The sequence below is a fragment of the Ichthyophthirius multifiliis genome, assembly GCF_000220395.1.
Source record: "Ichthyophthirius multifiliis unplaced genomic scaffold scaff_1120509249624, whole genome shotgun sequence".
NCBI lineage: Eukaryota > Ciliophora > Oligohymenophorea > Hymenostomatida > Ichthyophthirius > Ichthyophthirius multifiliis.
In genome coordinates, this window is record NW_004087529.1 from 6196 (window position 1) to 26737 (window position 20542).

A 20542-nucleotide genomic window follows, 5' to 3' on the forward strand; every position below is an offset into this window, starting at 1 on the left:
GAATCAGCACACATTAATTAACAATATTAAGCGCTTCCCATATAATAAATAAATATTATTAAAAAAAAATGATTTTTTATTATTATTATTATATAATGATAAATTTATATAACGAATTAACTAAATTTTTTATTAATATTAGATTATTTTATTATAAAACATTTTATTATTAATTAAAATAAAATTGAAATATAAATTTAATTTAAATTAATATTTATATTAGTCCATATTTTTTTTAAATATTAATAAAATATAATATTTTGAATTAAACTAAGACAAAAAAATTATAAAATAAAAAAAGATTATTATAAAAAAAATAAAAATATTATTTATAAATAAATAAAATTGTTTAATAATGTATAAAGTAGTCATTTGTAATAGTTATTAGAAAAAATATATTTTAAATATATAATTTTTATTTAATTTTTTTCTTTTAATATTTTTTAATTTTTTTTTTTTTTTTAAATATACATATATATTAATAAAAATTTTTATATTATATTTTTTTTTTAAAAAAAATATTTGTTTTTAAAAACTAAAATTTAAATTTTTTAATTTCATAAAATTAAATATATAAAAATCTAATTATTTACCCGGATTTTATTACTTTTTTTTTAAATATTAAATTATTAAAAAAAATAAGCAAAAATACAAACACATATATATATATAAAAAATACCAAAGTATGAGTTAGGCTGAGAATAATATAAATAATTCTTAACAATATTGGATGTTAAAAAAAGACGAATACATACATGAATTATTAAAACTTTTAAATACAGGAATACAATAAACTCCAGATTTATAACAACCACAAGAATAGTAAATAGAAGATAAAATAAATTAATTAAAAGAATTATTAAATGACTAAAAAACTGAGGAAGAAAAATTAGACTATGTAAAATAAACAGTTAAAGAATTAGGTTTATGGTTAATTGAAGGAAAAAGCGGCTAAGAATACGATTTGTTAAAATTAAGTGAAAATTTAAAAAGTTATATATAAAAATTATTATAAAATGAGGTAAAAACATTGTATTATTTAGAAGATTTGGACTTTTATCGAGACTTGATTGTGGAGAGTTGTGAAAAGAAGAATTATTGTTTAAAAATAAATAAAGAATTACAAAATTTAATCCAATAAGATTTATCTAATACAGGTTTTCATGAAGTTTGGGAAATAAAAGAAATTTAATTTTTAAGAGATAATGCAAATTTAGAAGAAATTGATTTTTTGAGAAAAATTAGAAGACATCATTTATAGATTTTAAGAAATTTAGAAAAATTAATAAAATCAATTGAAAAAGGTAAAAATTAAGATGAAAATTACAGTTCTTATATAAAATTAGTTAATAATAAGCCTAAACTGAAACTAGTATAGAATTTTTAATAATTAAAGGGAAATAATAATAATTAGATAGAAGAAAATATTAAAAAAATGAAAATTTCATCTCCAATTAAATAAAATACACTTTTAAAATTTTTCAATTTAGAAAAAAAATAAACTAATTAAAAAAATATAGAAAATAGTCTTTTTAAAAAAATAGGGTCTTATATACCAAATTCATTATAAAATTAAATTCTTTAATCTTTTCCAAATTATATAGATGGTCTTTAAATGCTTTAATATGTTAAAAATTAAACAAAGTTACTTAAGTAGATTTGTTTTAAAAATAATTAAAAGAATAAAAATAAATTTATATTTATCCATGACTCTGTTAAATAGTTTAGAAATGTATAGTTTTAATTAAAAAGCAAGAAAATTAAAGGCAGAAACCCTCTTTAGAAAGATGAGGAATTAATTAATTATGATTATGATACTGAAGATGAAATATAGGAATTAAATGCTGAAAATATAGAGGATGATGAAGAAGATTTAGATGAAGAAGAACAAGATGATGATTAAATATCAAATAGATTTGTAGTTTCAGATGGCTATTTATCTGATGAAGGGTTTGAAAGTGATAATGAAAGAAAAGTATTTAAAAATTAATAAATTAATTATTAATAAGATTTAAGTAAGTAATGTTTTCTTGTTTATAATAATGAAAATTTCCTTTAATAATATATTATAAAAAAATTCGATTAAAATTTATAATATCCATTATGTATATAAAAAGTTGAGAACAATAAATAAAAAGATAAAAATAATAAATCTAGTGGATTTTGGACTGAAGAAAAACTAAAAAAATTCGTAAAAATTGTGCATAAATCTTAAATTTCAAAAATAACATTAATTGGAGAGCTTTTAAAAAATATTCCTGAAGCATCGAAATATAAAATTTAAAATAAATTTAAAGAAATAGTATATAGAGATGAAAAATAAGAAAAAGAAATGAATAGAAAATGGTGTGTATATGAAAATGTTTTAAAATAAATTGATTTTGAAAAAAATGAAATTGAAATTGAATAAAATGAAGTAGATGATTTAATAAATAAGAAGTTATAAGATTTATAAGTCAATAATAGTAGTCAATAGGAAATTAAGGAATAAAAAATAATAGGAATAAACATTTTCTAAAACTTATAACCTTTACCTAAGAATGCACCTATTATATCATTCTAAAAAATTATTAATTGTAAAAATGAAATAAATTAAGAAAATTAAAATAATAATATCAATATAAATAATAATGATAAAATAAAATATAATGATGAAAGGAAAAATAATAATAATAGTAATGATAGTAAATAAAAAAAAGATAAAAATAAAATAGATAGTATTATTAAAAACTATATTAATAACAATGATAGTAATAATATTAATAATATATAATAATAATAATAATAATAATAATAATAATAATCATAATAAATAATAGTTAAATGACATAACTAAAAGTACAAATAAAAGATGCAAGTCCAGTAAAAAAGTTCGTTTTTAAGATTGAATATTTAAATAAGTTTTATGTATTTTTTTTTTTTTTACTTTTTTATATTATGAAAATGTTTATTTACTATTTTAATTTCTAAAAATATTTTTTAATGTTTTCTTTTTTAAATTATTTAATTAATATAAGTTTTTTTTAATTATATAAAATTTTTTTAAATATTATTTTTAATTTTAAAATAAAACTTTTATTTTATTTAATTTTTAATTATTATTTAATAATTAAACATTATTTATTGTTTTTTATATTATTAATTCTAAAATATATATTGTATTAAATTTACCTATACATTAACAGATAATTTTAATATAAATTGTTTTGCATCTATTGTATTGTTTTATGTATACTTACGGAATAAAATTCAATGAATTTTTTATTTTTAATAATAATTTTATATTTGCTGTTTTATTTAAAATTTAATATAATTTTTATTTTTCTTACTTTTTTTTTTATGAATTCCTCTCCTCATACTTTTTATTTTATATTTTTTTATCTTATATAATATTTATATTTATATATTGAATTGATATATATATTAATGTATTATTGTAAATTATATATTGTGCTTTTTTTTATATATATACAATAAAATGAAAAATTAAAATAATGAAAACGTAATATTATTATTTTAATTTTAAATCATTCTTTATTTTATTATTTTTTAGATTAAATCTGAGAAGCATATTAAAAACAAAATACATATTTGTATATTATAAAGAAAATATAAAAGTTCAATTTAATAATTTTATTATATAAACAAAATTTATTTAATTAAAAAGAAATAAATATATTTTAGTAAGAAGAATTATCTAATAAGCTTTTAATTTATTAACAAAAAATATAAAAAAACAAAATTTTAAAAATAATTATTTTATAGTATATTAAAAAATCCAGATTATTAAAAAAAAATATATATATATTTTGTATATTTCAAAGTTTTCTTAAATGTTTAAATATACTTATAAAATAAATTAAATAGCTAAAAAATTAATTAAATATATTTTTATTATAAATTTTATTTTATGCTATTAATATTTATTTTACTGCGTTAATATTTGTTTTAAGCGTATATATATTTTTATTTTATATATATGAATCTTAAACTATTTTTTTTTATAACTTACAAATTTAAGTATACAAATATTTAATTTAATAAATTTAATATAAAATAATTATTAAATTAAATGTAAACAAAAAATCTATTATTCATTCAAAAAATTTGATTTTTCAAAGATTTAAATGTCTAATTTATTAATAATAATAATAATTTTCAAAATTTTTATACTCATATACCTATTTCTTCAACTTTTCTGAATATATATTTTGAAATTTATTCAGGACTACTTAAATCTACTCTATCCTTAATAAGATCTAAATTAATAGGTTTAAGTTTATTATCTTTAGTGAATAAAAATAATAAAGGAGTGGCACTAGGAGATGGAAATTGTGGACATTCATTGTAAATATTATATCTATATATTTAAGTACTTAAGAATTTATCTTTATTTTATATTCTATATTTATTAATAATATTATCATCCCATGGTTATTAATCTTTTAAAGAATTTACTTTAATCAAATCTTAAGCGAACTATTCTACTCCTAAAGAAACCATTTAACATGTAGGACAACCTTTTTTATAGTAATAGACTATTTAGTTTTTAACTTCCCCATTATGAATAATTTCTGAAAGGAAATTTTTATTATTTAAAAATTTCGAAATGTAAAAAATAGGAATTTTTTCTTATTCAATATAAGGTTTATTTACTATTTTATTTTTAATAAAAAAAATATATATTTATGTTACTTTATTCTAATGATTCTTTAAGAAACTTAGTAAGTTTGTTTCTGGTAATTTTATCATCATATTTATATTTTTTAATTTAATTTGAATAATTTTTATAGAAATTTTCCTCCAGAACCGAATTTGAATTTTCTTTTTAAATATTATATAATTAAATTATATTCCAATCTTAAAATTGATTATTATTTATATTTTAGGAATAATCCAAAAATCTTAAAGTTTCATTTTTTTAAGCGAAAATAATATTAAATTAATTACTTATAATATCTGGGTTTTTCACATAAATAATAGCTATTTATGTATTGTATTCTTATTCTATTTTTTTTTTCACATCGATTAATTTTTTAATTGTCTTTAATTTTCTTTCTTCAGAAAAATTCTAGCAGGGATAATAAATAAGAATTTTTCTCAAGTTCATGTCTTATGAAACGTTCAAAAAATTATCTAATTCATTTGCTATATTGAAAGAATTAATTTAATTTTAGCTTTTTGCATATAATTATTGTTTTATATCGTTTTAGTTCTTATTTTCAATTGAAATTTTACTTAAAATGTATTATTTTTCCATAAAATTACCTATTTATTCAGTTAGGTTTTTTTTACTTTTTTTAAAATATAAACTTCTCCTTTTTAAATTTAAATTTGGTTAAAATCGTTATTTTATAAAATAAAGAATTAGACATTTTTATCATTATTTTAATAACTTAATTATCTATAAAAAGTTGATAAATCTTCACTTTTTTCCGAAGAAAAAGGAATATAAGTAAATACTAATGTCTCGTTTTTATTCAAATTTTGAATTCTTTTTTCTAATTCTTCTTTTTATTTTAATATTTTTGGGGGATTTAAAAATCTAAAAATTCCAAAAAGGCTATTTTCTGTTTTTATTTAAAAATATTCTTTATCACCTTCACAATTTATTATATAGACTTAAAAATTTTCTTTTTCGGGAAAATTTTATTTTATTTTAAATACTTTTGTGCCTTTTAATTAAGCATATTTTACAATTATTTTTTATAAGCTTTCTTTTACATTTTAAGGTAATACAAGAATATTATTTAAATTTTTGTTTCCTAATTATTATTCCTAAAATTCTTCAAAACTTTAATACTCTTATATTTCATATTCTTTATCTTCAAAATCGAGTCTGTTTATGGAATATATTCTTTTTTATTGTAGTTTATTTAATAAAGCAAAACTACAGAATATTCCACAAATTTTTATTACTCTTCTTTTATTTAAAGATTAAAATAATCTAAAAGCTTATTTCATTATTATTTTATTTTAATATTAAACAATAAAATTTATAAAGATACAATTTTATATTAATATAAAATATTTTTTATTTTATATTATATATTTTAAATAATTATCCTTCAAGGCTCTTTAAAACAGACAATAAATTTCTTTATTATAAATTTTTGAAAAACAAAAATAGAATTAATCAATATTTTTAATGCCTTTGTATAATTTTTATAAAAAAAAATATTGAATTTATATTATTTAAAGATTAATTCTAAATATGTTTATATTGAAAATAAAAATGCCTTTTAATGGTTATATTATATATAGTATATATAATAAGATTTTTTACAGCAAATTATTTAAGGACAATACGACACAAAAAAAATTTGACCTAAAATTCCTTAGTTTTAAAAAATCTATTATTTTATAAATATTTAAAGTATGTTATACATAAATAAACAAAATATCAAAAAAATTATCATAAAAATATGGATTATTATTATTTTAATAAAAATGTTTGATATATTTCTTAAATTTATATATGTAAAAGAAAATTATATGTAAAGTATTTTATTTAAACTCTTCTATAGAAAAGTTTTCTAATCGGAAAAAGAATAATTTATTATTAAAAAAAAAATTAATTTTAATTTAAATTAATTGATTAGTGATTTTAATTTTAATTGATTAAATAATATAAAGTATTTGAAATTTATCAAAAACTTTAATTTTAAATAAATCTTTAAAACATAATAAAATAGACTTTAAAGTATTATTTGATAAAGAAAATAAAATATAAATATGAACTTAAAAAATTAATAAGATTTTATTATTAATATTAAATGCACTTAATTTTAATCTTAAAATACAATTTTAATTGATTTATATATAAATAAAAATTAAATAAAATAAAAAAAGTCAAACTTTTATTTCTGAAAAAATTTAAAATTTAAAATATTATTATTTAATAAATAATAAAAATGACTTAACGTTTATATGCTAAAACTAGCTTTTAAATCTAAAATTATACCTACTCGTTATGATGAATAAAATTAATCCCGAAGCAACCTTTATGAAGTCTCTTTTATCTGAAAATCTAGTCGAAAAAGGGTGTTTGCATGTCTACGAGGAATATTTAAAGTAAGAATTTAAAGAAGAATTTAAATTGTTGATTTTTCTAGGCTGTGAATATATCAAATTTTGGCAAAAAAAAGTTTAAGATTTCTTTAAACATAATTAACTGGTGGATTTTTTTTTCCTTATAAAACAGTTATTAACTCTTAATAATATATTTCTAATTTAATTTAATTTAATATGTGTTAAATAAAATAGGAATCTTCAATTCAAATAATTGCAAATCGTCAACAGCTCAACTGAATTATGTTAATTTTTTTACTTGGGGATTCGCTTATGATTGGTGTTTGATGAAAGGACATCTTATATGTAGTGGAGAGGGAGAGGATTATTATAGAGCGTTAAAATCACCAAGGAAAGAAAGAGGAGAGATGCACTAATTTAGCCAAATGGACAGTTTAAAAATTAGCTTATTTAAAAGAAGGGGAGTTTATTTGTGATAAAAATATGGAGTTTGTTCAGAAAAACTAGAACCTATTATCGGATTATCTTATCCTTAGAGTCAATTGTGTAATGTTTTAGGGTATAATGCATGTGAGGGTAGGTGAGTGAGTATGAGTTTCGCAGAAAGTAAAGTAGAATGGGAAGAGAATATTTTTTAATATAATAAAAATAATGATTTTTTTATTTATTTATAAAATTAAGTATTTAATAATTTTTATTTATTAAAATATAGATAATTTAATAATAATATTTTATATTTTATTAAATATATTTATATATTAGATATGGATTTTATATTAATATAGTTATATCTATTTTTATTATATAAACAATAATTTAATATTTGATATAAAAATAAAATAATATAATTTTTAATAATTAAAATAATATATGATTTTTTAATGAATTGATATATTTTTGTTATTTTTATTTAGTTTATAATATTTTTAAAGTAAAATTATTTAAAAAAACTTATTCTTATTTAATTTTCATAAATTATTTTTAATTATATTTATTATAACTATTTTTATAATCTTATTTTTTTAAAAAAAACTAAATAATATAAAAAATATAATAAGAAAAAAATTTTAAATGTAAATAATATTTAAATTATAAAGAAATATTTATAATTATTATTTTATTATTATATTTAAAAAAGTATTATTTATACCCTAAATAATTTATAAAAAAAAACATAATAAATAATATATTTATTTTATATACTAAAATTAAAAATTTAAATTTAATTTTTAGATTTGATTAAAAATATAAAAACTTAAAAATTTTTTAAAATAATAAAAATTAAATTTATAAAAATAAGAAATAAATAAATATCGTCATTCTATTAAATTTCTTAATTTTTTATTATTATTTAAATTTTAAACATCCTAATCAGGCTTATCAGGTGCAATATTTTGACTATTAAAGTGTTTATCATGATACATTTTATAACTTTTAATAAGATTCCTTCCGTCAAAACTAAATCCACAATTTTCTAAAAATAAATAATTACCTTCATTCCCACCATTTAAGTCTAATCTCATTTTATTACTACCAGTACTATCCGTAGTAAATATTGCAAATCTAGATTTAGCAGGTACCGCTACTTATCCAGGTTAACTTTTTGGGATAGCCCATTAATTACCAAAGTAGACTTTTCTCTTCAAATGTCCATATTCAGGACTGAAATTTTCTAAAAAGGAATGAGGTCTTTTAATATAAGTATTAGTATAATTTCTTTAGAAAGAAGCAATTAAAAGCCATTTCAAAGTATCAGGATCATAGAAATAAGCAGTAAAATTAGTTTTATTATCTGCCTAAGGTTAAGCCCTTAACCAGAATTTATAAGTAACATCAACTTTCCAAGGATAAATCATATAACTTTAGCCACCAGACCCTTCTCCTCCGAATTCTCTAACTACAACATCATTTCCTTTTTACAAACAAATTACCTTATTATCAGGCATAATTTCATTTGGATTATCATTATATTAATTACTCCAGACCGAAAACAAGATTCTTCTTTCAGTTTGGGAATTTACTTATATTCCGAAATAACCTTATGCAAAACCTATAGCCATAGCATATGTTCCTATTTGATCGTTTCCTTTAGGCACAAATACTTCATTATAAAACCATTCGATTTCCTTTATTGGCTCTTCATATGTAAAATGCACAGAAGGACCTCTTCTTCCAAAGTGAGAAGAAAAACTTTTTTTTACATAGTTTAAGTCTAAGTTTGAGCCAGAAACTAATAAAGAAGTTAATGTTGGATAGTTTCCTTTTTGATTATTTATTTAATTATCAGTTCCTTGAAAATTTATTTTCAAATATTGAGGTTCTTATACTGTTATATCAAAGAGAGTAATAACTTTTTGATTTCTTTATATTTAAATAATAAGGGACTTTTAAAGTTAAGGGATTGATACTATGATTTCAGCATCACGTTAAACATCTTCCACATTAAGGCTTAAAGTCAATTCACTTTTATTGTTTACGTAAAAATATATACTTATTATTTATTATTGAGTGCTCCAATTCTAAACTCCCTTTTCGGATATTCTAGGGTTATTATTTTGTCTGGGAGATGTCAAAAAAGAATTCCAACCAAAAGCTACTTCTTCTTGTTAGCATGTAGGAACAATTAAATAAAATAGAGATAAAGTTAGTAAAATTAAAGAAATTTTCATGCTTTTTTTGTTTAATTAAATTTTATTATTATAATTTATTTATTAATATTTGATGATTTTAAAACTGATTTATATATAATATAAATTGATATAATATAATTTTAATTTTATTTTAATTTTTTTAATTAATTTTATAAATAATTTTAATTACTATAACATATTTGTATAATTTTATATACATATAAAATATAATTATATTAAAATACTTTTTAAAATATAAAATTAAATAATAAATAGTTTATTATTAAAATAAAAAAGAAAAGAAAAATAAGGAGATTAATATCTATTTGTTTAATATACTTAATTTTATAAAAAAATAAATTTGAAATTAAACTACTTTTAAAATATTTATATTTATTTATTGTCAACATTTTAAAAATAATAATTAATTAATTTTTTACCATTATTATTTTATATGTGATGAAATATGCATAATATAATTTAAATTATAATTAAATATAATTATATATTAATACGGATTATATATGTGTAATTTTTTATAATATTTATTTTTACAGCTTTTTTTAATTAAATAAAAATATTTATTAAAATAAGTAGAATTTTATACAAATAAAAAATTATATATAATAGCATATTTCAATATATATTTATATTTTTTATCTAATATTTAATTATTATTTATTAGTGGTATTTAAATTAAAAAAAATAAATATTAATTAATACAAATATAAATACAAAATAAATAATTTTAAATAAATTTTTAATGCAAAAAAAAAAATTTGATAAATATAAAATAATTGCATAGTAAATTTTAATGAACTATGATATTATTGATAATTTAATTTCAGTAAAAAAAAATAAAAAAATCTTAATAAAAATAAAAATATAAATATAATTATAATTAAATAATATAAAGAATAATAAGTCATATAAATAAAAGGTAAATAAGTAAAAAATTTTTATCTAAAAGTCAGAAACATAATAGTTCTTAATATATATTACTTAAAGTTAAAAAAATTAAATAATATATTTAAAAAAAATTAAATATTAAAAATGTGTTATAAATTATGTAATTTTTCTTTTTTAATCTTAATCTATCATATATCCATATACATATAAGTTTTATATATTTTTTATAATACCTATTTATGTTTCCGTATTAATTTTATAATTTATTTTTCATGCTTAAAATTTATTTTTTAAGGCTTTTCTTTCATATCCAATGACTTATATTAAATATTTAAAAATAAATATATAATAGTAAATATTTATATAAACTACATAAATACAAGTGTTTTTCTGAGATTTTGAATATAATTCCTTAAAATTGTTACGATTTTCAATAAAATGTAATTATTATAAATTTTTTATCAATAAACTGGAGTTTTCTATTTCAATATATACTCCTTTAGGAATATGTTCAAATCATATAATATTTTTGAATTATATGTACGAAATAAATATTATAATAATATAAAATTGCTCTAAATAGTTTCGAAGTAATACTGCGAAATAATAATAGTGAAAATAAAATATTAATATTTTTATTATTATATTATTTAAATTAATATATTATAGTTATAATATATATAAATATTAACCATATTAATAAATTATAATTATAATTATTATATATTTTTGATTATAATTGTAGATCCCCCCCTCCACCATTACAAATACCAGCCATTCATATTTAATCATTATTTTACTTTAATAAAGAAACCAATTTAAATCATTCTAGCGCCACTCATTCTTTTTTTATTTTTTATAATATAAAATTTAATATATTAAAATTTGTTATTTAAAGTTATTAAATATTTACCCTATAGGATGTCCTAAAGCTACTCCTCCTCCATTTACATTGACTCTATTTTAATTGATTTTTAATAAACGGATATTTGCTAAAACTGTAGTTGCGAAAGCTTCATTAAACTCAAAATAATCAACTTAACTTAATTATAAATTAGCCTAATATAATGCTTTTTGTCCTGATTTGGCAGGTGCTATACAAAAATCTACTGGCTCAACTTCCGCATCAGCATAGCTTAAAATTTAGGCTAATGGTTTCAATTTTAATTCATTCATTTTATTTTAAGACATTAATACTATTTTTTTATTTATAAAAAAATATTTTTTTTTTTTACTAATAATGCATGATCCGTCGTTAATTTTAGATGCATTTGCAGCCGTTATAGTTCCTTCTTATGTAAAAACAGGTTTTAATTAAGAAATTTTATTTTTATTATATTTTTAAGGTTCCTAATCTTAATTAATCTATATTATTTTTATTTTTATTAAAATAAAAATAAAATAATTAACTTTTTTACAATTTAATCCTTAACTTTAATAGGTATTATTTCATCTTTAAATAATTCATTTTTTTAAGCTTTTAATGCTTTTTCATATGATTCATGGCAAAATTAATCGTTTTCTTCTCTATTTATATTAAAGTCTTTTGCTGTCTTTTCAGCACAATAACCCATAGCCTTTTTTATTTTATTTTAATAAAATTAAAAAAAATATTTATTAGTTTTACCTTATTATCATAAAAATTAGTTAAACCATCGTATTAAAGTCCATCGATAAGTGTTTAATTTCCAAAAGAATGTCCTTTTCTATAATTAGGGACATAAAAAGGCACATTACTCATAGATTCAAATCCTCCACATACAACTATTTCAGATTGTCCTAATTATATACTTTAGCATCCAAACATTACACTCTTCATTCCACTTGCACATACTTTGTTTACATTCGTGCATGGTATATTGCTTGGAAGTCCTGCTAATAAAGCAGCTTGTCTGGCCAGATTTTGACCTTCTCCTGATGAACATACATTTCCTAATATTACTTCATCAATTAAAGTTGGGTTTAAATTTATTTATTCAATAGCACCTTTTATAGTAAGCAAAGCTAATTCAGGGCATCTTAAAGAAGATAAAGAACCATTTAAAGAGCCTATTGGTGTTCTTTTAGTGGCTACTATATATACGGGATATCCTTTTATTTTTTTAATTTTTATTTTTTTGAAAAATACTGTTTATATTTTTTAATTTTTGTATAAAAAAGATATATTTTCATTAATATTTATTATACAATTATAATGCAAATTTAAATATGCATTTTGCATATTATTTAAATATATAATTATATATTAAACACCATTAATAAAAAAAAAATTATATTAAAAAATAAAATATGTATTATGTGAAAAATATATAATATTAAAAAGTGTTTATATTATATAATATATATTAACATATCAATATATATGGATACAATACTTTATATTTTAAAAATACTTTTTAAAATTTTAATTTTTATATTATATAAATATTATAGTATTATTATTGTTTTTTCTTAATATAACTATATTTTTATATTTGTAGAGATAGATTTTTTTAATAACTTTAAAATTATATTTCCAAAAATAATTTTATTTAAGAAACATAAAAATAAATTATAAACAATATTATTTAACTTAAATAAAATAAATAAAATATAATAATTATTTTTCTCAAAATATTTTAATAAATAAATAAAAAAAAATGGCTATAAAAATAAAAGTTTTATTTATTTCAACGCTAATATTCTTATCTTCTTATGTGTACTGTAGTTAAATATAAGTTGACCGCAATCTAACTTATTTAGATAAACTTTTAAAATTATATAATTAATATTTCCCAGCCTTAGAAACATAAATAACCGCCAGTATATTATTAATAGTTTTTCCTAGTATTCCTATATTCATAATTCTTTAACTCTTAGGGTTTTAAAAAGGATAAATGCATAATTATTCAAAGCCTTTACTTAAATAATTACTTTCTTTTGGTTTGGGAACTATATTGGGTGATGTTTTTTTACATATGTTTCCTCATTTAGTGCATAAAAGCGACAATAATGGACATTCTGCACACTCTCATGATTTTAAATAATTAATTCCTCCATTAATGATTATTTTAGGAATTAATTTTCTTATAACTTTAGATTTTATTATATTTAAAATTAATGAAAATAATAAATATTAGAAATTGCAAAAAGTAAATGATGAATAAGTGAAAGATGAACCTAAAGAGAAACATAATCATAAACATTAAGAAATACATTCAGGAATACCTTTCTTATTTTGTGATTTTATGCATAATCTTACTAATGGAATAGCAGTAGGAACTGCTTTTGCAACAAGTATTTATTTATTTTTATTAATAAAAATAATATAAAAAATAGGTACAAGTTTAGGTATTACAACAACATTAGTTATTTTGATACATGAAATACCGCATTAAATTGCGGATTTCGGCCACTTAATATCATATGAATATAATATTAAATAAATTATAAAATCTTAATTATTTACATGTTTAATAGGAGGACTTTTAGGAGGATATCTAGGTATTTATTTTTTATAAATTAATTATATGCAAATTATAAATAAAATATATATACATATATATTAATATATAATATATTTTTAAATATATAGGTTTATATTATTGTAATTTATATAGACATTAATTATTATGCATTACTGCAGGAGGATTTTTATATATGTGTATGACAAATTTACTTCCTGAGATAAAATAAAACTTGAAACATAATTCTTATTTGGGAAATTTCCTTTTAACTATTTTTAGTTGTAGTTTAGGTGTACTTTGTATGTATGGAGTTACTTTAATAGAATGATTTTTCAAATTTTAAAAATAATTTGAATTTCTTGTTTATTTCGTATAATATTTATATATTTACTTATAGATAGATTAACTTTTTTTTTAATTTTAATTTTTTTTGTAAAAAATAATATTAATATTTTTAAAAAATATTTAATATAAATAAATAAATATATATAGATTAATGATAAAATATAATATATAATAATAAAAATTAATTAATTATAAAATTTTAAATTATCTTAAATAATTATAAATAATAAATAATTATAATTATATAAAAAATATATATTATTGATAAAAATAATATATTTATTATATTATATCTATAATATGATTTATTAAAAATTAAAAAGTGAAAAAATATTTATTAAACTTGAAAGAAATATTTTATTAAAAAAAAATAAAAAAGAAATATAAATAAAAAATTTAATACATATAAATAAATAAAACATACAGGATTATATTAAGAATATTATTAAAATTGATTAAGAATAAAAAAAAGCATTAAAAATATAAATATATATATATATATATTAATATATATATATATATATATATATGTTTCTATTTATTAAAATTATTAATAATTTTTTCTTTTATAACTTTTTATTAATATAATTTTTATATTTCTGTATAAAATTATTAAAAAATAATTGTTTTAAAGATATATAATATTTTTAAAAATATCTAAATAATATAAACTTTAAATATTTAATTATAAATAATTTTAATCATAAACTTTTTATATGTTATATAATTAAATTATATATTAAAAAAAAAAAATTTAATATTTTATATTTTGAATTTACAATTAAACTAAAATAAATTAAAGTATAAAAAAATAATCAAATAAAAAAAATCTCTTATAAAAGAGAATGTTAAAAAATTAAATAACTTAATTTATTAAATACGCTCCGAAAATTGAATTACATGCCCATTTAAATGGTTGTGTAAGAAAGTAAACTTTAATCGAAATATCTAAATAAAAAAACATCCCGATAGATTAATCAATATTTGATCGAATAAATTTAAAAGGGGCATTCGAAATGTTCAGTATAATCCATAAAGTAATAACTGATTTGAATTCCATACGAAGGATAACACGAGAAATGTTAGAAGATTTCCAAAATTAAAATACTATATATTTAGAATTAAGGACAACTCCAAAAATTTTCGAATTATAAAAAAACTCTAAAGAAGATTATATTAATACGATATTGGAAGAAATTGAAGTTTTTAATTAAAAAAATTAAATGAAAGCAAGATTAATTCTTAGTATTGATAGAAGTAAATCAATACAAGAAGCAATTGAAAATTATAATTTATTGTTAAAATTTAAGTCGAATCCTATTATAGTAGGATTAGATTATTCGGGAGATCCTTCTAAAAATACATTTAAGAACTTTAGGTTTATTTTCGAAGATGCGAGAAAAAACGGTATTAAAACTACTGTACATACCGCAGAAATGGATGGGGAACCAACTTTTACGGAAACAAAGGAAATTTTAGATTTTGTACCAGATAGAGTAGGACATTTTTTGTATTTTAATAATGATATTTATGATGAAATTATTAAAAAAAAAGTCCCGATTGAAACTTGCCCTACTAGTAATTTTAAATGTATGGAATTAAATGATATGAAAGATCATCCATTTAAATACTTTTTTTATAAAAATCATCCTTTGAATATTAATACTGATGATACTGGAGTTTTGGATACACAAATTAGTAAAGAATATTAAATTGCATAAGATGCTTTTTAATTAAATAAAGAATAGTTATAGAGTTTATTTATAAATTCATGTAATATGGTTTTTGATGAATCTTAAAAAGATTATTTAAAATAATAAATAAATCATTATTTTGAAATTAATTGATATTTATAATTATTTATATATGCTTTTAAAAGATGATAGTTTAATTTTATATTTATTTAAAGAAAGTTTTTTTGTATATTTTGCTTATTTAATTTATTTAAATTTATTTATTAAATCATATAATAATATTAATAAAAATAATATTTATATTTATTTAATTATGTATTAATCAAATTATATTCATTTTTTTTATTTTTTATTTTTTATTTTTTCTTAAAAAAAAAATTAAGTTATTTTATTAAATTATATAAATAAAATTAAAAATTTTATAATATAAAAAAAAATATAATTTAATTAAAATAAAAAATAAAAAAATTATATTATTAAAAAAATAATAATAAATAATAAAATTAATAAAAATTTCTAGAAAAAAAAAGAAAAATATTTATTCATATATAAAATTTATATAATTATTTAAATATATGTATTGTTATTAATTCTAATTTAAATAATAATTTTAATATATAACTATTTAATTATTTATTTGCAAATATTTTTAAATGGATATAATATTTTTTAATTCTGATATATTAAAAAATCAACCAAGTTTAGGGAAGTCATCTTCATTTTCAACATTAACTTTTCCCTAAAATAATTTATATATACATATATTTATATGATTATATTATTTATTTATACCTTTCTGTTTTAATGGTGTTATTTTGTTTAAGTTTATCTTTATTCTCTATTTCCACTAGGAACGTTTTCTTTTCTGGCTTCTTTCTTTGTTTCACCAACTATTGTTTCACCTTCTTTTTTAACGGTATAAGAAACTAATGTAGTTCCTGTTTTAACTCCAAGAAGATCTGAGTTTTCAGAATTACATCCTACAGAATAAGTAGTATTTCCTTTTTTGGCTTTAGTTTAGGCTTTTAGTATTTAGGTATCTAATTATTTTTCGTTTTTTGAGTGAACAAGTTAGAGTTTTTCCTTTTTCAATTCTTCTTCGTTTAATTATCTTTTTGGTGCTTCAGGTTAATTTTCTTCAGCAACATAACCAAGTTTGCTATAATATTCAGCAAGTGTAATTGTGTTATCAACAACTTCAGGTTCTTCAACAACTGCAGATTCTGATTATTATTTGATTTATTATTAGCCATCCTTTAATTCTTCACGTCCACTTTTTTATATATAAATTAAAAATTTTATAAATAAGATATTTATATATAAATATGTATATATATATATATATATATATATATATATATATTAAATTTCAATAATTTTAATTAGTAATGTAATATTTTAAATATTAATAAAAATATATTATATTTATTAATAAAATTTTAATATATATATTTTTATACTAGAATAAAAAAAATATTCTTATATAATTAAAATATTAAAATAAAATAATTTATTTAAAAAAAAAAAAATTAGTTTATACTTATATTTCTTCTTATTTATTATTATATTTTTTTATTATTATAATTTCAAATTTATATATATATATATATATATATATATATATATATATATATTATATATATATATATATATTTATTTACATTATTTCATCCTTAATTGTTCCGTAGTTTCCTTTTCCTCCTCCATCTTTTCTGAATTAATTTTTTCTAAAATTTTTTAAATTAGTTAAAATTTCATATTTAAAAATTACTAAAATGCTGGGATTCCTGTTCCTGAATGTCTATCTTAAGGATGTGGTTCAGATGGGACACCTTTATGTTTTCTTTCATCTCTTTCTTTATTAACTCTTGGTTTGTATTCTTTTCTAGCACCTTAATCATTTTATTATCCAACATTTCCTTCACCAACTCTTGGTGCTCTTTTTTAATAGTCTTTTTTTTAATCTCCATTTTAGTTGTTGTTGTTGTTATTATTATCCCCTCTGTTGTAGTTAGTTTATCTTGCATTAGGGTTTTAAGTTCTTCGGTTTTAGTTGGCAGTTTGGGCAGCATTTGTGGTTTCAGATTATTTTTTGTCTGCGGGTGCACCTGCTTTTTTATCTTAAGTTTTAACAGGCTTTGTATCCTTTTCTATATATAATTTTTTATTTTTTATTGTTTATTGTTTGTTTTTAATTTTTTTTTTTTTTTTTAGGTTTTATATTAAGTGGTTTGAGTATTTTATTTGTTACTTTGAGGCTCGTCGTCGGAGTCATTTGGCAAATTTGCAAATATATTGAAATTCATTTTTTTTTTTTTTTTTTTTTGGAATAATATTTATTTTTAGAAAAAAATATTTAATTTATAAATATATATATATATTTAGATAAAGGATATTTTTAAATTTCGACCTAATATTAAATTATTTTATTAATAATTTTCTTTAAATACTAAATAATAAATTAATAAAAATATATAATTAATATATAATATATATATTTATAACAAAAAAAAATTAGTTTAAAATCAGCATATTATTTAATAATCATTATATTTTTATTTTATTTAGTAATATTTTTAATTTTTTTTTATAAATTATATTAAATTTTTTAATAAATATATTTAAATATAAAATATTTACAATATTATTTTTATTAAATATAATTTATAATTTTCTTTATTTTATTTAGCAAGAAAAAAAAAATAAAAAAATTTATTCTTTTTTATTTAATATCAAAACTATATATATTTATTATTATTATTTTTTATTAAATATTTTATAAATATTTTAAATTGGAATTAATTTATTTATAAACTAAAATATTTTTGAATATTGAATATTTATAATTCCAAAAAATCTTAAAACTTCAATTTATATTTTATTCGGAAAAACTCTTTAAAAGCCTATAATTTTTATTAATATTCTAATATTTAATTCCTACTTAAATTAGTAAATCCCAAATTTAAGAATGTTTTATTTTTCTATCTAAACCAGAATTAGATGATAAAAAAAAATACACTAATTTACCTCTGTAAATATCATAGTATTAATTTTTTGTTAATTAAAAATCAAATACCTATAGTTCAAAACAATTATTTTTATTTATACTTTATATTTTGTAATATTTATCCAAAAAACATACTTTAATAATCATTTTTCTTTATCAAAAATATATATTTTTCTTTATTCTAATTTGTTTGTATTTGTTCATCTATGTTACTTTTTTCATTATTTACATATTTATATTATAATTTGTTAAATTTAAATACTTATTTCCAATAAAAGAGTTCATAACTAATAACCTAATCATAAAATCATAAATCGTATTTCAGGTCATTTATTATACGAGGGATTCTATTTATATTCTTAAATTTAAACAAAATTTACTTTCGTTTGATTTTAGGGTTCTTATTTATTAATTTAATTCCTTGTCTGCCTGCAAACACAATTATAAGGCTTCATTATCCAAAATGGTTTTTTAGGTAACTTATTCTTATTTTTAATAAATTCATATTATAAAATATTATATATATGCATAAATAAGAAAATTTGTTTGCTTTTGAAAATTTCTTTTTAGTTTATTCAAATTTTACGTTTTAAAACACAACAACAAGATGGAAAACGATTCAATTTTTAATTTAGATCATTTTTGTTATAAGGTCTTTTTTTTAAATTGATCATAGTATCTTTCAAAATATTCTCTTCATTATTTTTAAAGCTAGATTCTTTAAAGTTTGTTATAATACATTTATAAAGATTTTGCTCGACTTATCTAATATATTAACTAAAATTTTCGAGTTTATTAAACCGTACATAAGATTATTTTTGTCATATATTTGGGTATTTAATAGAGACGAATGAAAACATAAATAAAAAATAACATTCTTTAGTAGTCGTATTTAGGCTTTAAATAATTAAAATTAGTTTAAATTTCAGTTGTTATTTTTTTTCTTTGTTTAAAAGTTAGAAATATTCATAGAAATCTATAATTAATTATAATTAAATGTTTATATTTTCTTATAATTTATAAATATAGATTGAATTATAAGTTTATTTAGTAAAAAAAAATTTCTTTGATAAAAATTGGGTTTAGAACAGTTTTTAAATTGTAATTTATTTAATTATATGTTTATATATATCAATATAGTTTTTAGCTTTTTAGTTGTTGTCCATATACTATATAATTAATTATTATTATTTACAATATTTATATTTGTATTTTTATTATTATTAATTACAGAATATTATATATGTTTATTTTTTAGTTAATTTAATTATTATCTTTTTATAAAATCATATTATATTATTTTAATTTCAATATATAATTTATTTAATTAAAAATTAAAATAATTTAATTCAATAAATATAATTTTTAAATAATTTAAAATAATTAATATCTTTTGTTTAAAAATAATATATTTAATATTATTTTTTAGATATATATATAAATTAAAAATATCAAATTTATTTATAAAATTATATTTTA

The 20542-nt window shown here is 16.6% G+C and overlaps 6 protein-coding genes across 6 annotated transcripts, besides 39 other annotated features; 2 read left to right on the top strand and 4 right to left on the bottom strand. All coding sequences in view use genetic code 6, as the record gives it.

Moving 5' to 3' along the window:
* Positions 1-283: 283 nt before the first annotated feature.
* Positions 284-345: a microsatellite.
* Positions 289-345: a microsatellite.
* A 2022-nt stretch (positions 346-2367) lies between these two features.
* Positions 2368-2416: a microsatellite.
* A 181-nt stretch (positions 2417-2597) lies between these two features.
* Positions 2598-2671: a microsatellite.
* Positions 2672-2736: 65 nt separating this feature from the next.
* Positions 2737-2818: a microsatellite.
* Positions 2819-3002: 184 nt separating this feature from the next.
* Positions 3003-3046: a microsatellite.
* Positions 3047-3902: 856 nt separating this feature from the next.
* Positions 3903-3975: a microsatellite.
* Positions 3976-4173: 198 nt separating this feature from the next.
* On the bottom strand, positions 4174-4503 carry IMG5_017620 (hypothetical protein; the record flags this gene model as incomplete). The annotated part of the gene is made up of 2 exons (XM_004039543.1): positions 4174-4259; positions 4377-4503. The coding sequence occupies 2 exons, from the start codon at positions 4501-4503 to the stop codon at positions 4174-4176; spliced, it is 213 nt and encodes a 70-aa protein (XP_004039591.1).
* Positions 4504-6010: 1507 nt separating this feature from the next.
* Positions 6011-6055: a microsatellite.
* A 1012-nt stretch (positions 6056-7067) lies between these two features.
* Positions 7068-7099: a microsatellite.
* Positions 7100-7695: 596 nt separating this feature from the next.
* Positions 7696-7757: a microsatellite.
* Positions 7719-7789: a microsatellite.
* Positions 7790-7842: 53 nt separating this feature from the next.
* Positions 7843-7899: a microsatellite.
* Positions 7868-7920: a microsatellite.
* A 428-nt stretch (positions 7921-8348) lies between these two features.
* On the bottom strand, positions 8349-9701 carry IMG5_017630 (nematoblast specific protein, putative; the record flags this gene model as incomplete). The annotated part of the gene is made up of 2 exons (XM_004039544.1): positions 8349-9292; positions 9524-9701. The coding sequence occupies 2 exons, from the start codon at positions 9699-9701 to the stop codon at positions 8349-8351; spliced, it is 1122 nt and encodes a 373-aa protein (XP_004039592.1).
* An 830-nt stretch (positions 9702-10531) lies between these two features.
* Positions 10532-10586: a microsatellite.
* Positions 10587-10831: 245 nt separating this feature from the next.
* Positions 10832-10870: a microsatellite.
* Positions 10871-11359: 489 nt separating this feature from the next.
* On the bottom strand, positions 11360-13585 carry IMG5_017640 (hypothetical protein; the record flags this gene model as incomplete). The annotated part of the gene is made up of 7 exons (XM_004039546.1): positions 11360-11414; positions 11485-11767; positions 11807-11936; positions 11990-12148; positions 12199-12662; positions 13246-13304; positions 13485-13585. The coding sequence occupies 7 exons, from the start codon at positions 13583-13585 to the stop codon at positions 11360-11362; spliced, it is 1251 nt and encodes a 416-aa protein (XP_004039594.1).
* IMG5_017650 (zinc transporter, putative) lies at positions 13364-14345 on the top strand (the record flags this gene model as incomplete). Its single annotated transcript, XM_004039545.1, has 3 exons — positions 13364-13847; positions 13890-14054; positions 14146-14345. Exons 1-3 carry the CDS (start codon positions 13448-13450, stop codon positions 14343-14345), a joined length of 765 nt encoding a protein of 254 aa, XP_004039593.1. The 5' UTR covers positions 13364-13447.
* A 100-nt stretch (positions 14346-14445) lies between these two features.
* Positions 14446-14489: a microsatellite.
* Positions 14476-14565: a microsatellite.
* Positions 14498-14542: a microsatellite.
* A 56-nt stretch (positions 14566-14621) lies between the features above and the next one.
* Positions 14622-14673: a microsatellite.
* Positions 14674-14676: 3 nt separating this feature from the next.
* Positions 14677-14729: a microsatellite.
* Positions 14686-14727: a microsatellite.
* Positions 14730-14842: 113 nt separating the features above from the next.
* Positions 14843-14892: a microsatellite.
* A 906-nt stretch (positions 14893-15798) lies between these two features.
* IMG5_017660 (hypothetical protein) lies at positions 15799-16151 on the top strand (the record flags this gene model as incomplete). The annotated part of the gene is made up of 2 exons (XM_004039547.1): positions 15799-16060; positions 16111-16151. 2 exons carry the CDS (start codon positions 15799-15801, stop codon positions 16149-16151), a joined length of 303 nt encoding a protein of 100 aa, XP_004039595.1.
* Positions 16152-16394: 243 nt separating this feature from the next.
* Positions 16395-16421: a microsatellite.
* Positions 16422-16449: 28 nt separating this feature from the next.
* Positions 16450-16517: a microsatellite.
* Positions 16487-16570: a microsatellite.
* Positions 16511-16570: a microsatellite.
* Positions 16537-16570: a microsatellite.
* A 68-nt stretch (positions 16571-16638) lies between these two features.
* IMG5_017670 (hypothetical protein) lies at positions 16639-18386 on the bottom strand (the record flags this gene model as incomplete). Its single annotated transcript, XM_004039548.1, has 5 exons — positions 16639-16795; positions 16849-17329; positions 17718-17783; positions 17828-18206; positions 18308-18386. Coding segments are annotated over 5 exons (1053 nt in total), but the record flags the coding sequence as incomplete, so codon positions are not given.
* Positions 17246-17281: a microsatellite.
* Positions 17366-17419: a microsatellite.
* Positions 17450-17493: a microsatellite.
* Positions 17459-17509: a microsatellite.
* Positions 17597-17638: a microsatellite.
* Positions 17650-17709: a microsatellite.
* Positions 18216-18268: a microsatellite.
* A 121-nt stretch (positions 18387-18507) lies between the features above and the next one.
* Positions 18508-18551: a microsatellite.
* Positions 18552-18638: 87 nt separating this feature from the next.
* Positions 18639-18683: a microsatellite.
* Positions 18668-18701: a microsatellite.
* Positions 18702-20243: 1542 nt separating this feature from the next.
* Positions 20244-20318: a microsatellite.
* Positions 20259-20333: a microsatellite.
* The last annotated feature ends 209 nt before the right edge of the window (positions 20334-20542 follow it).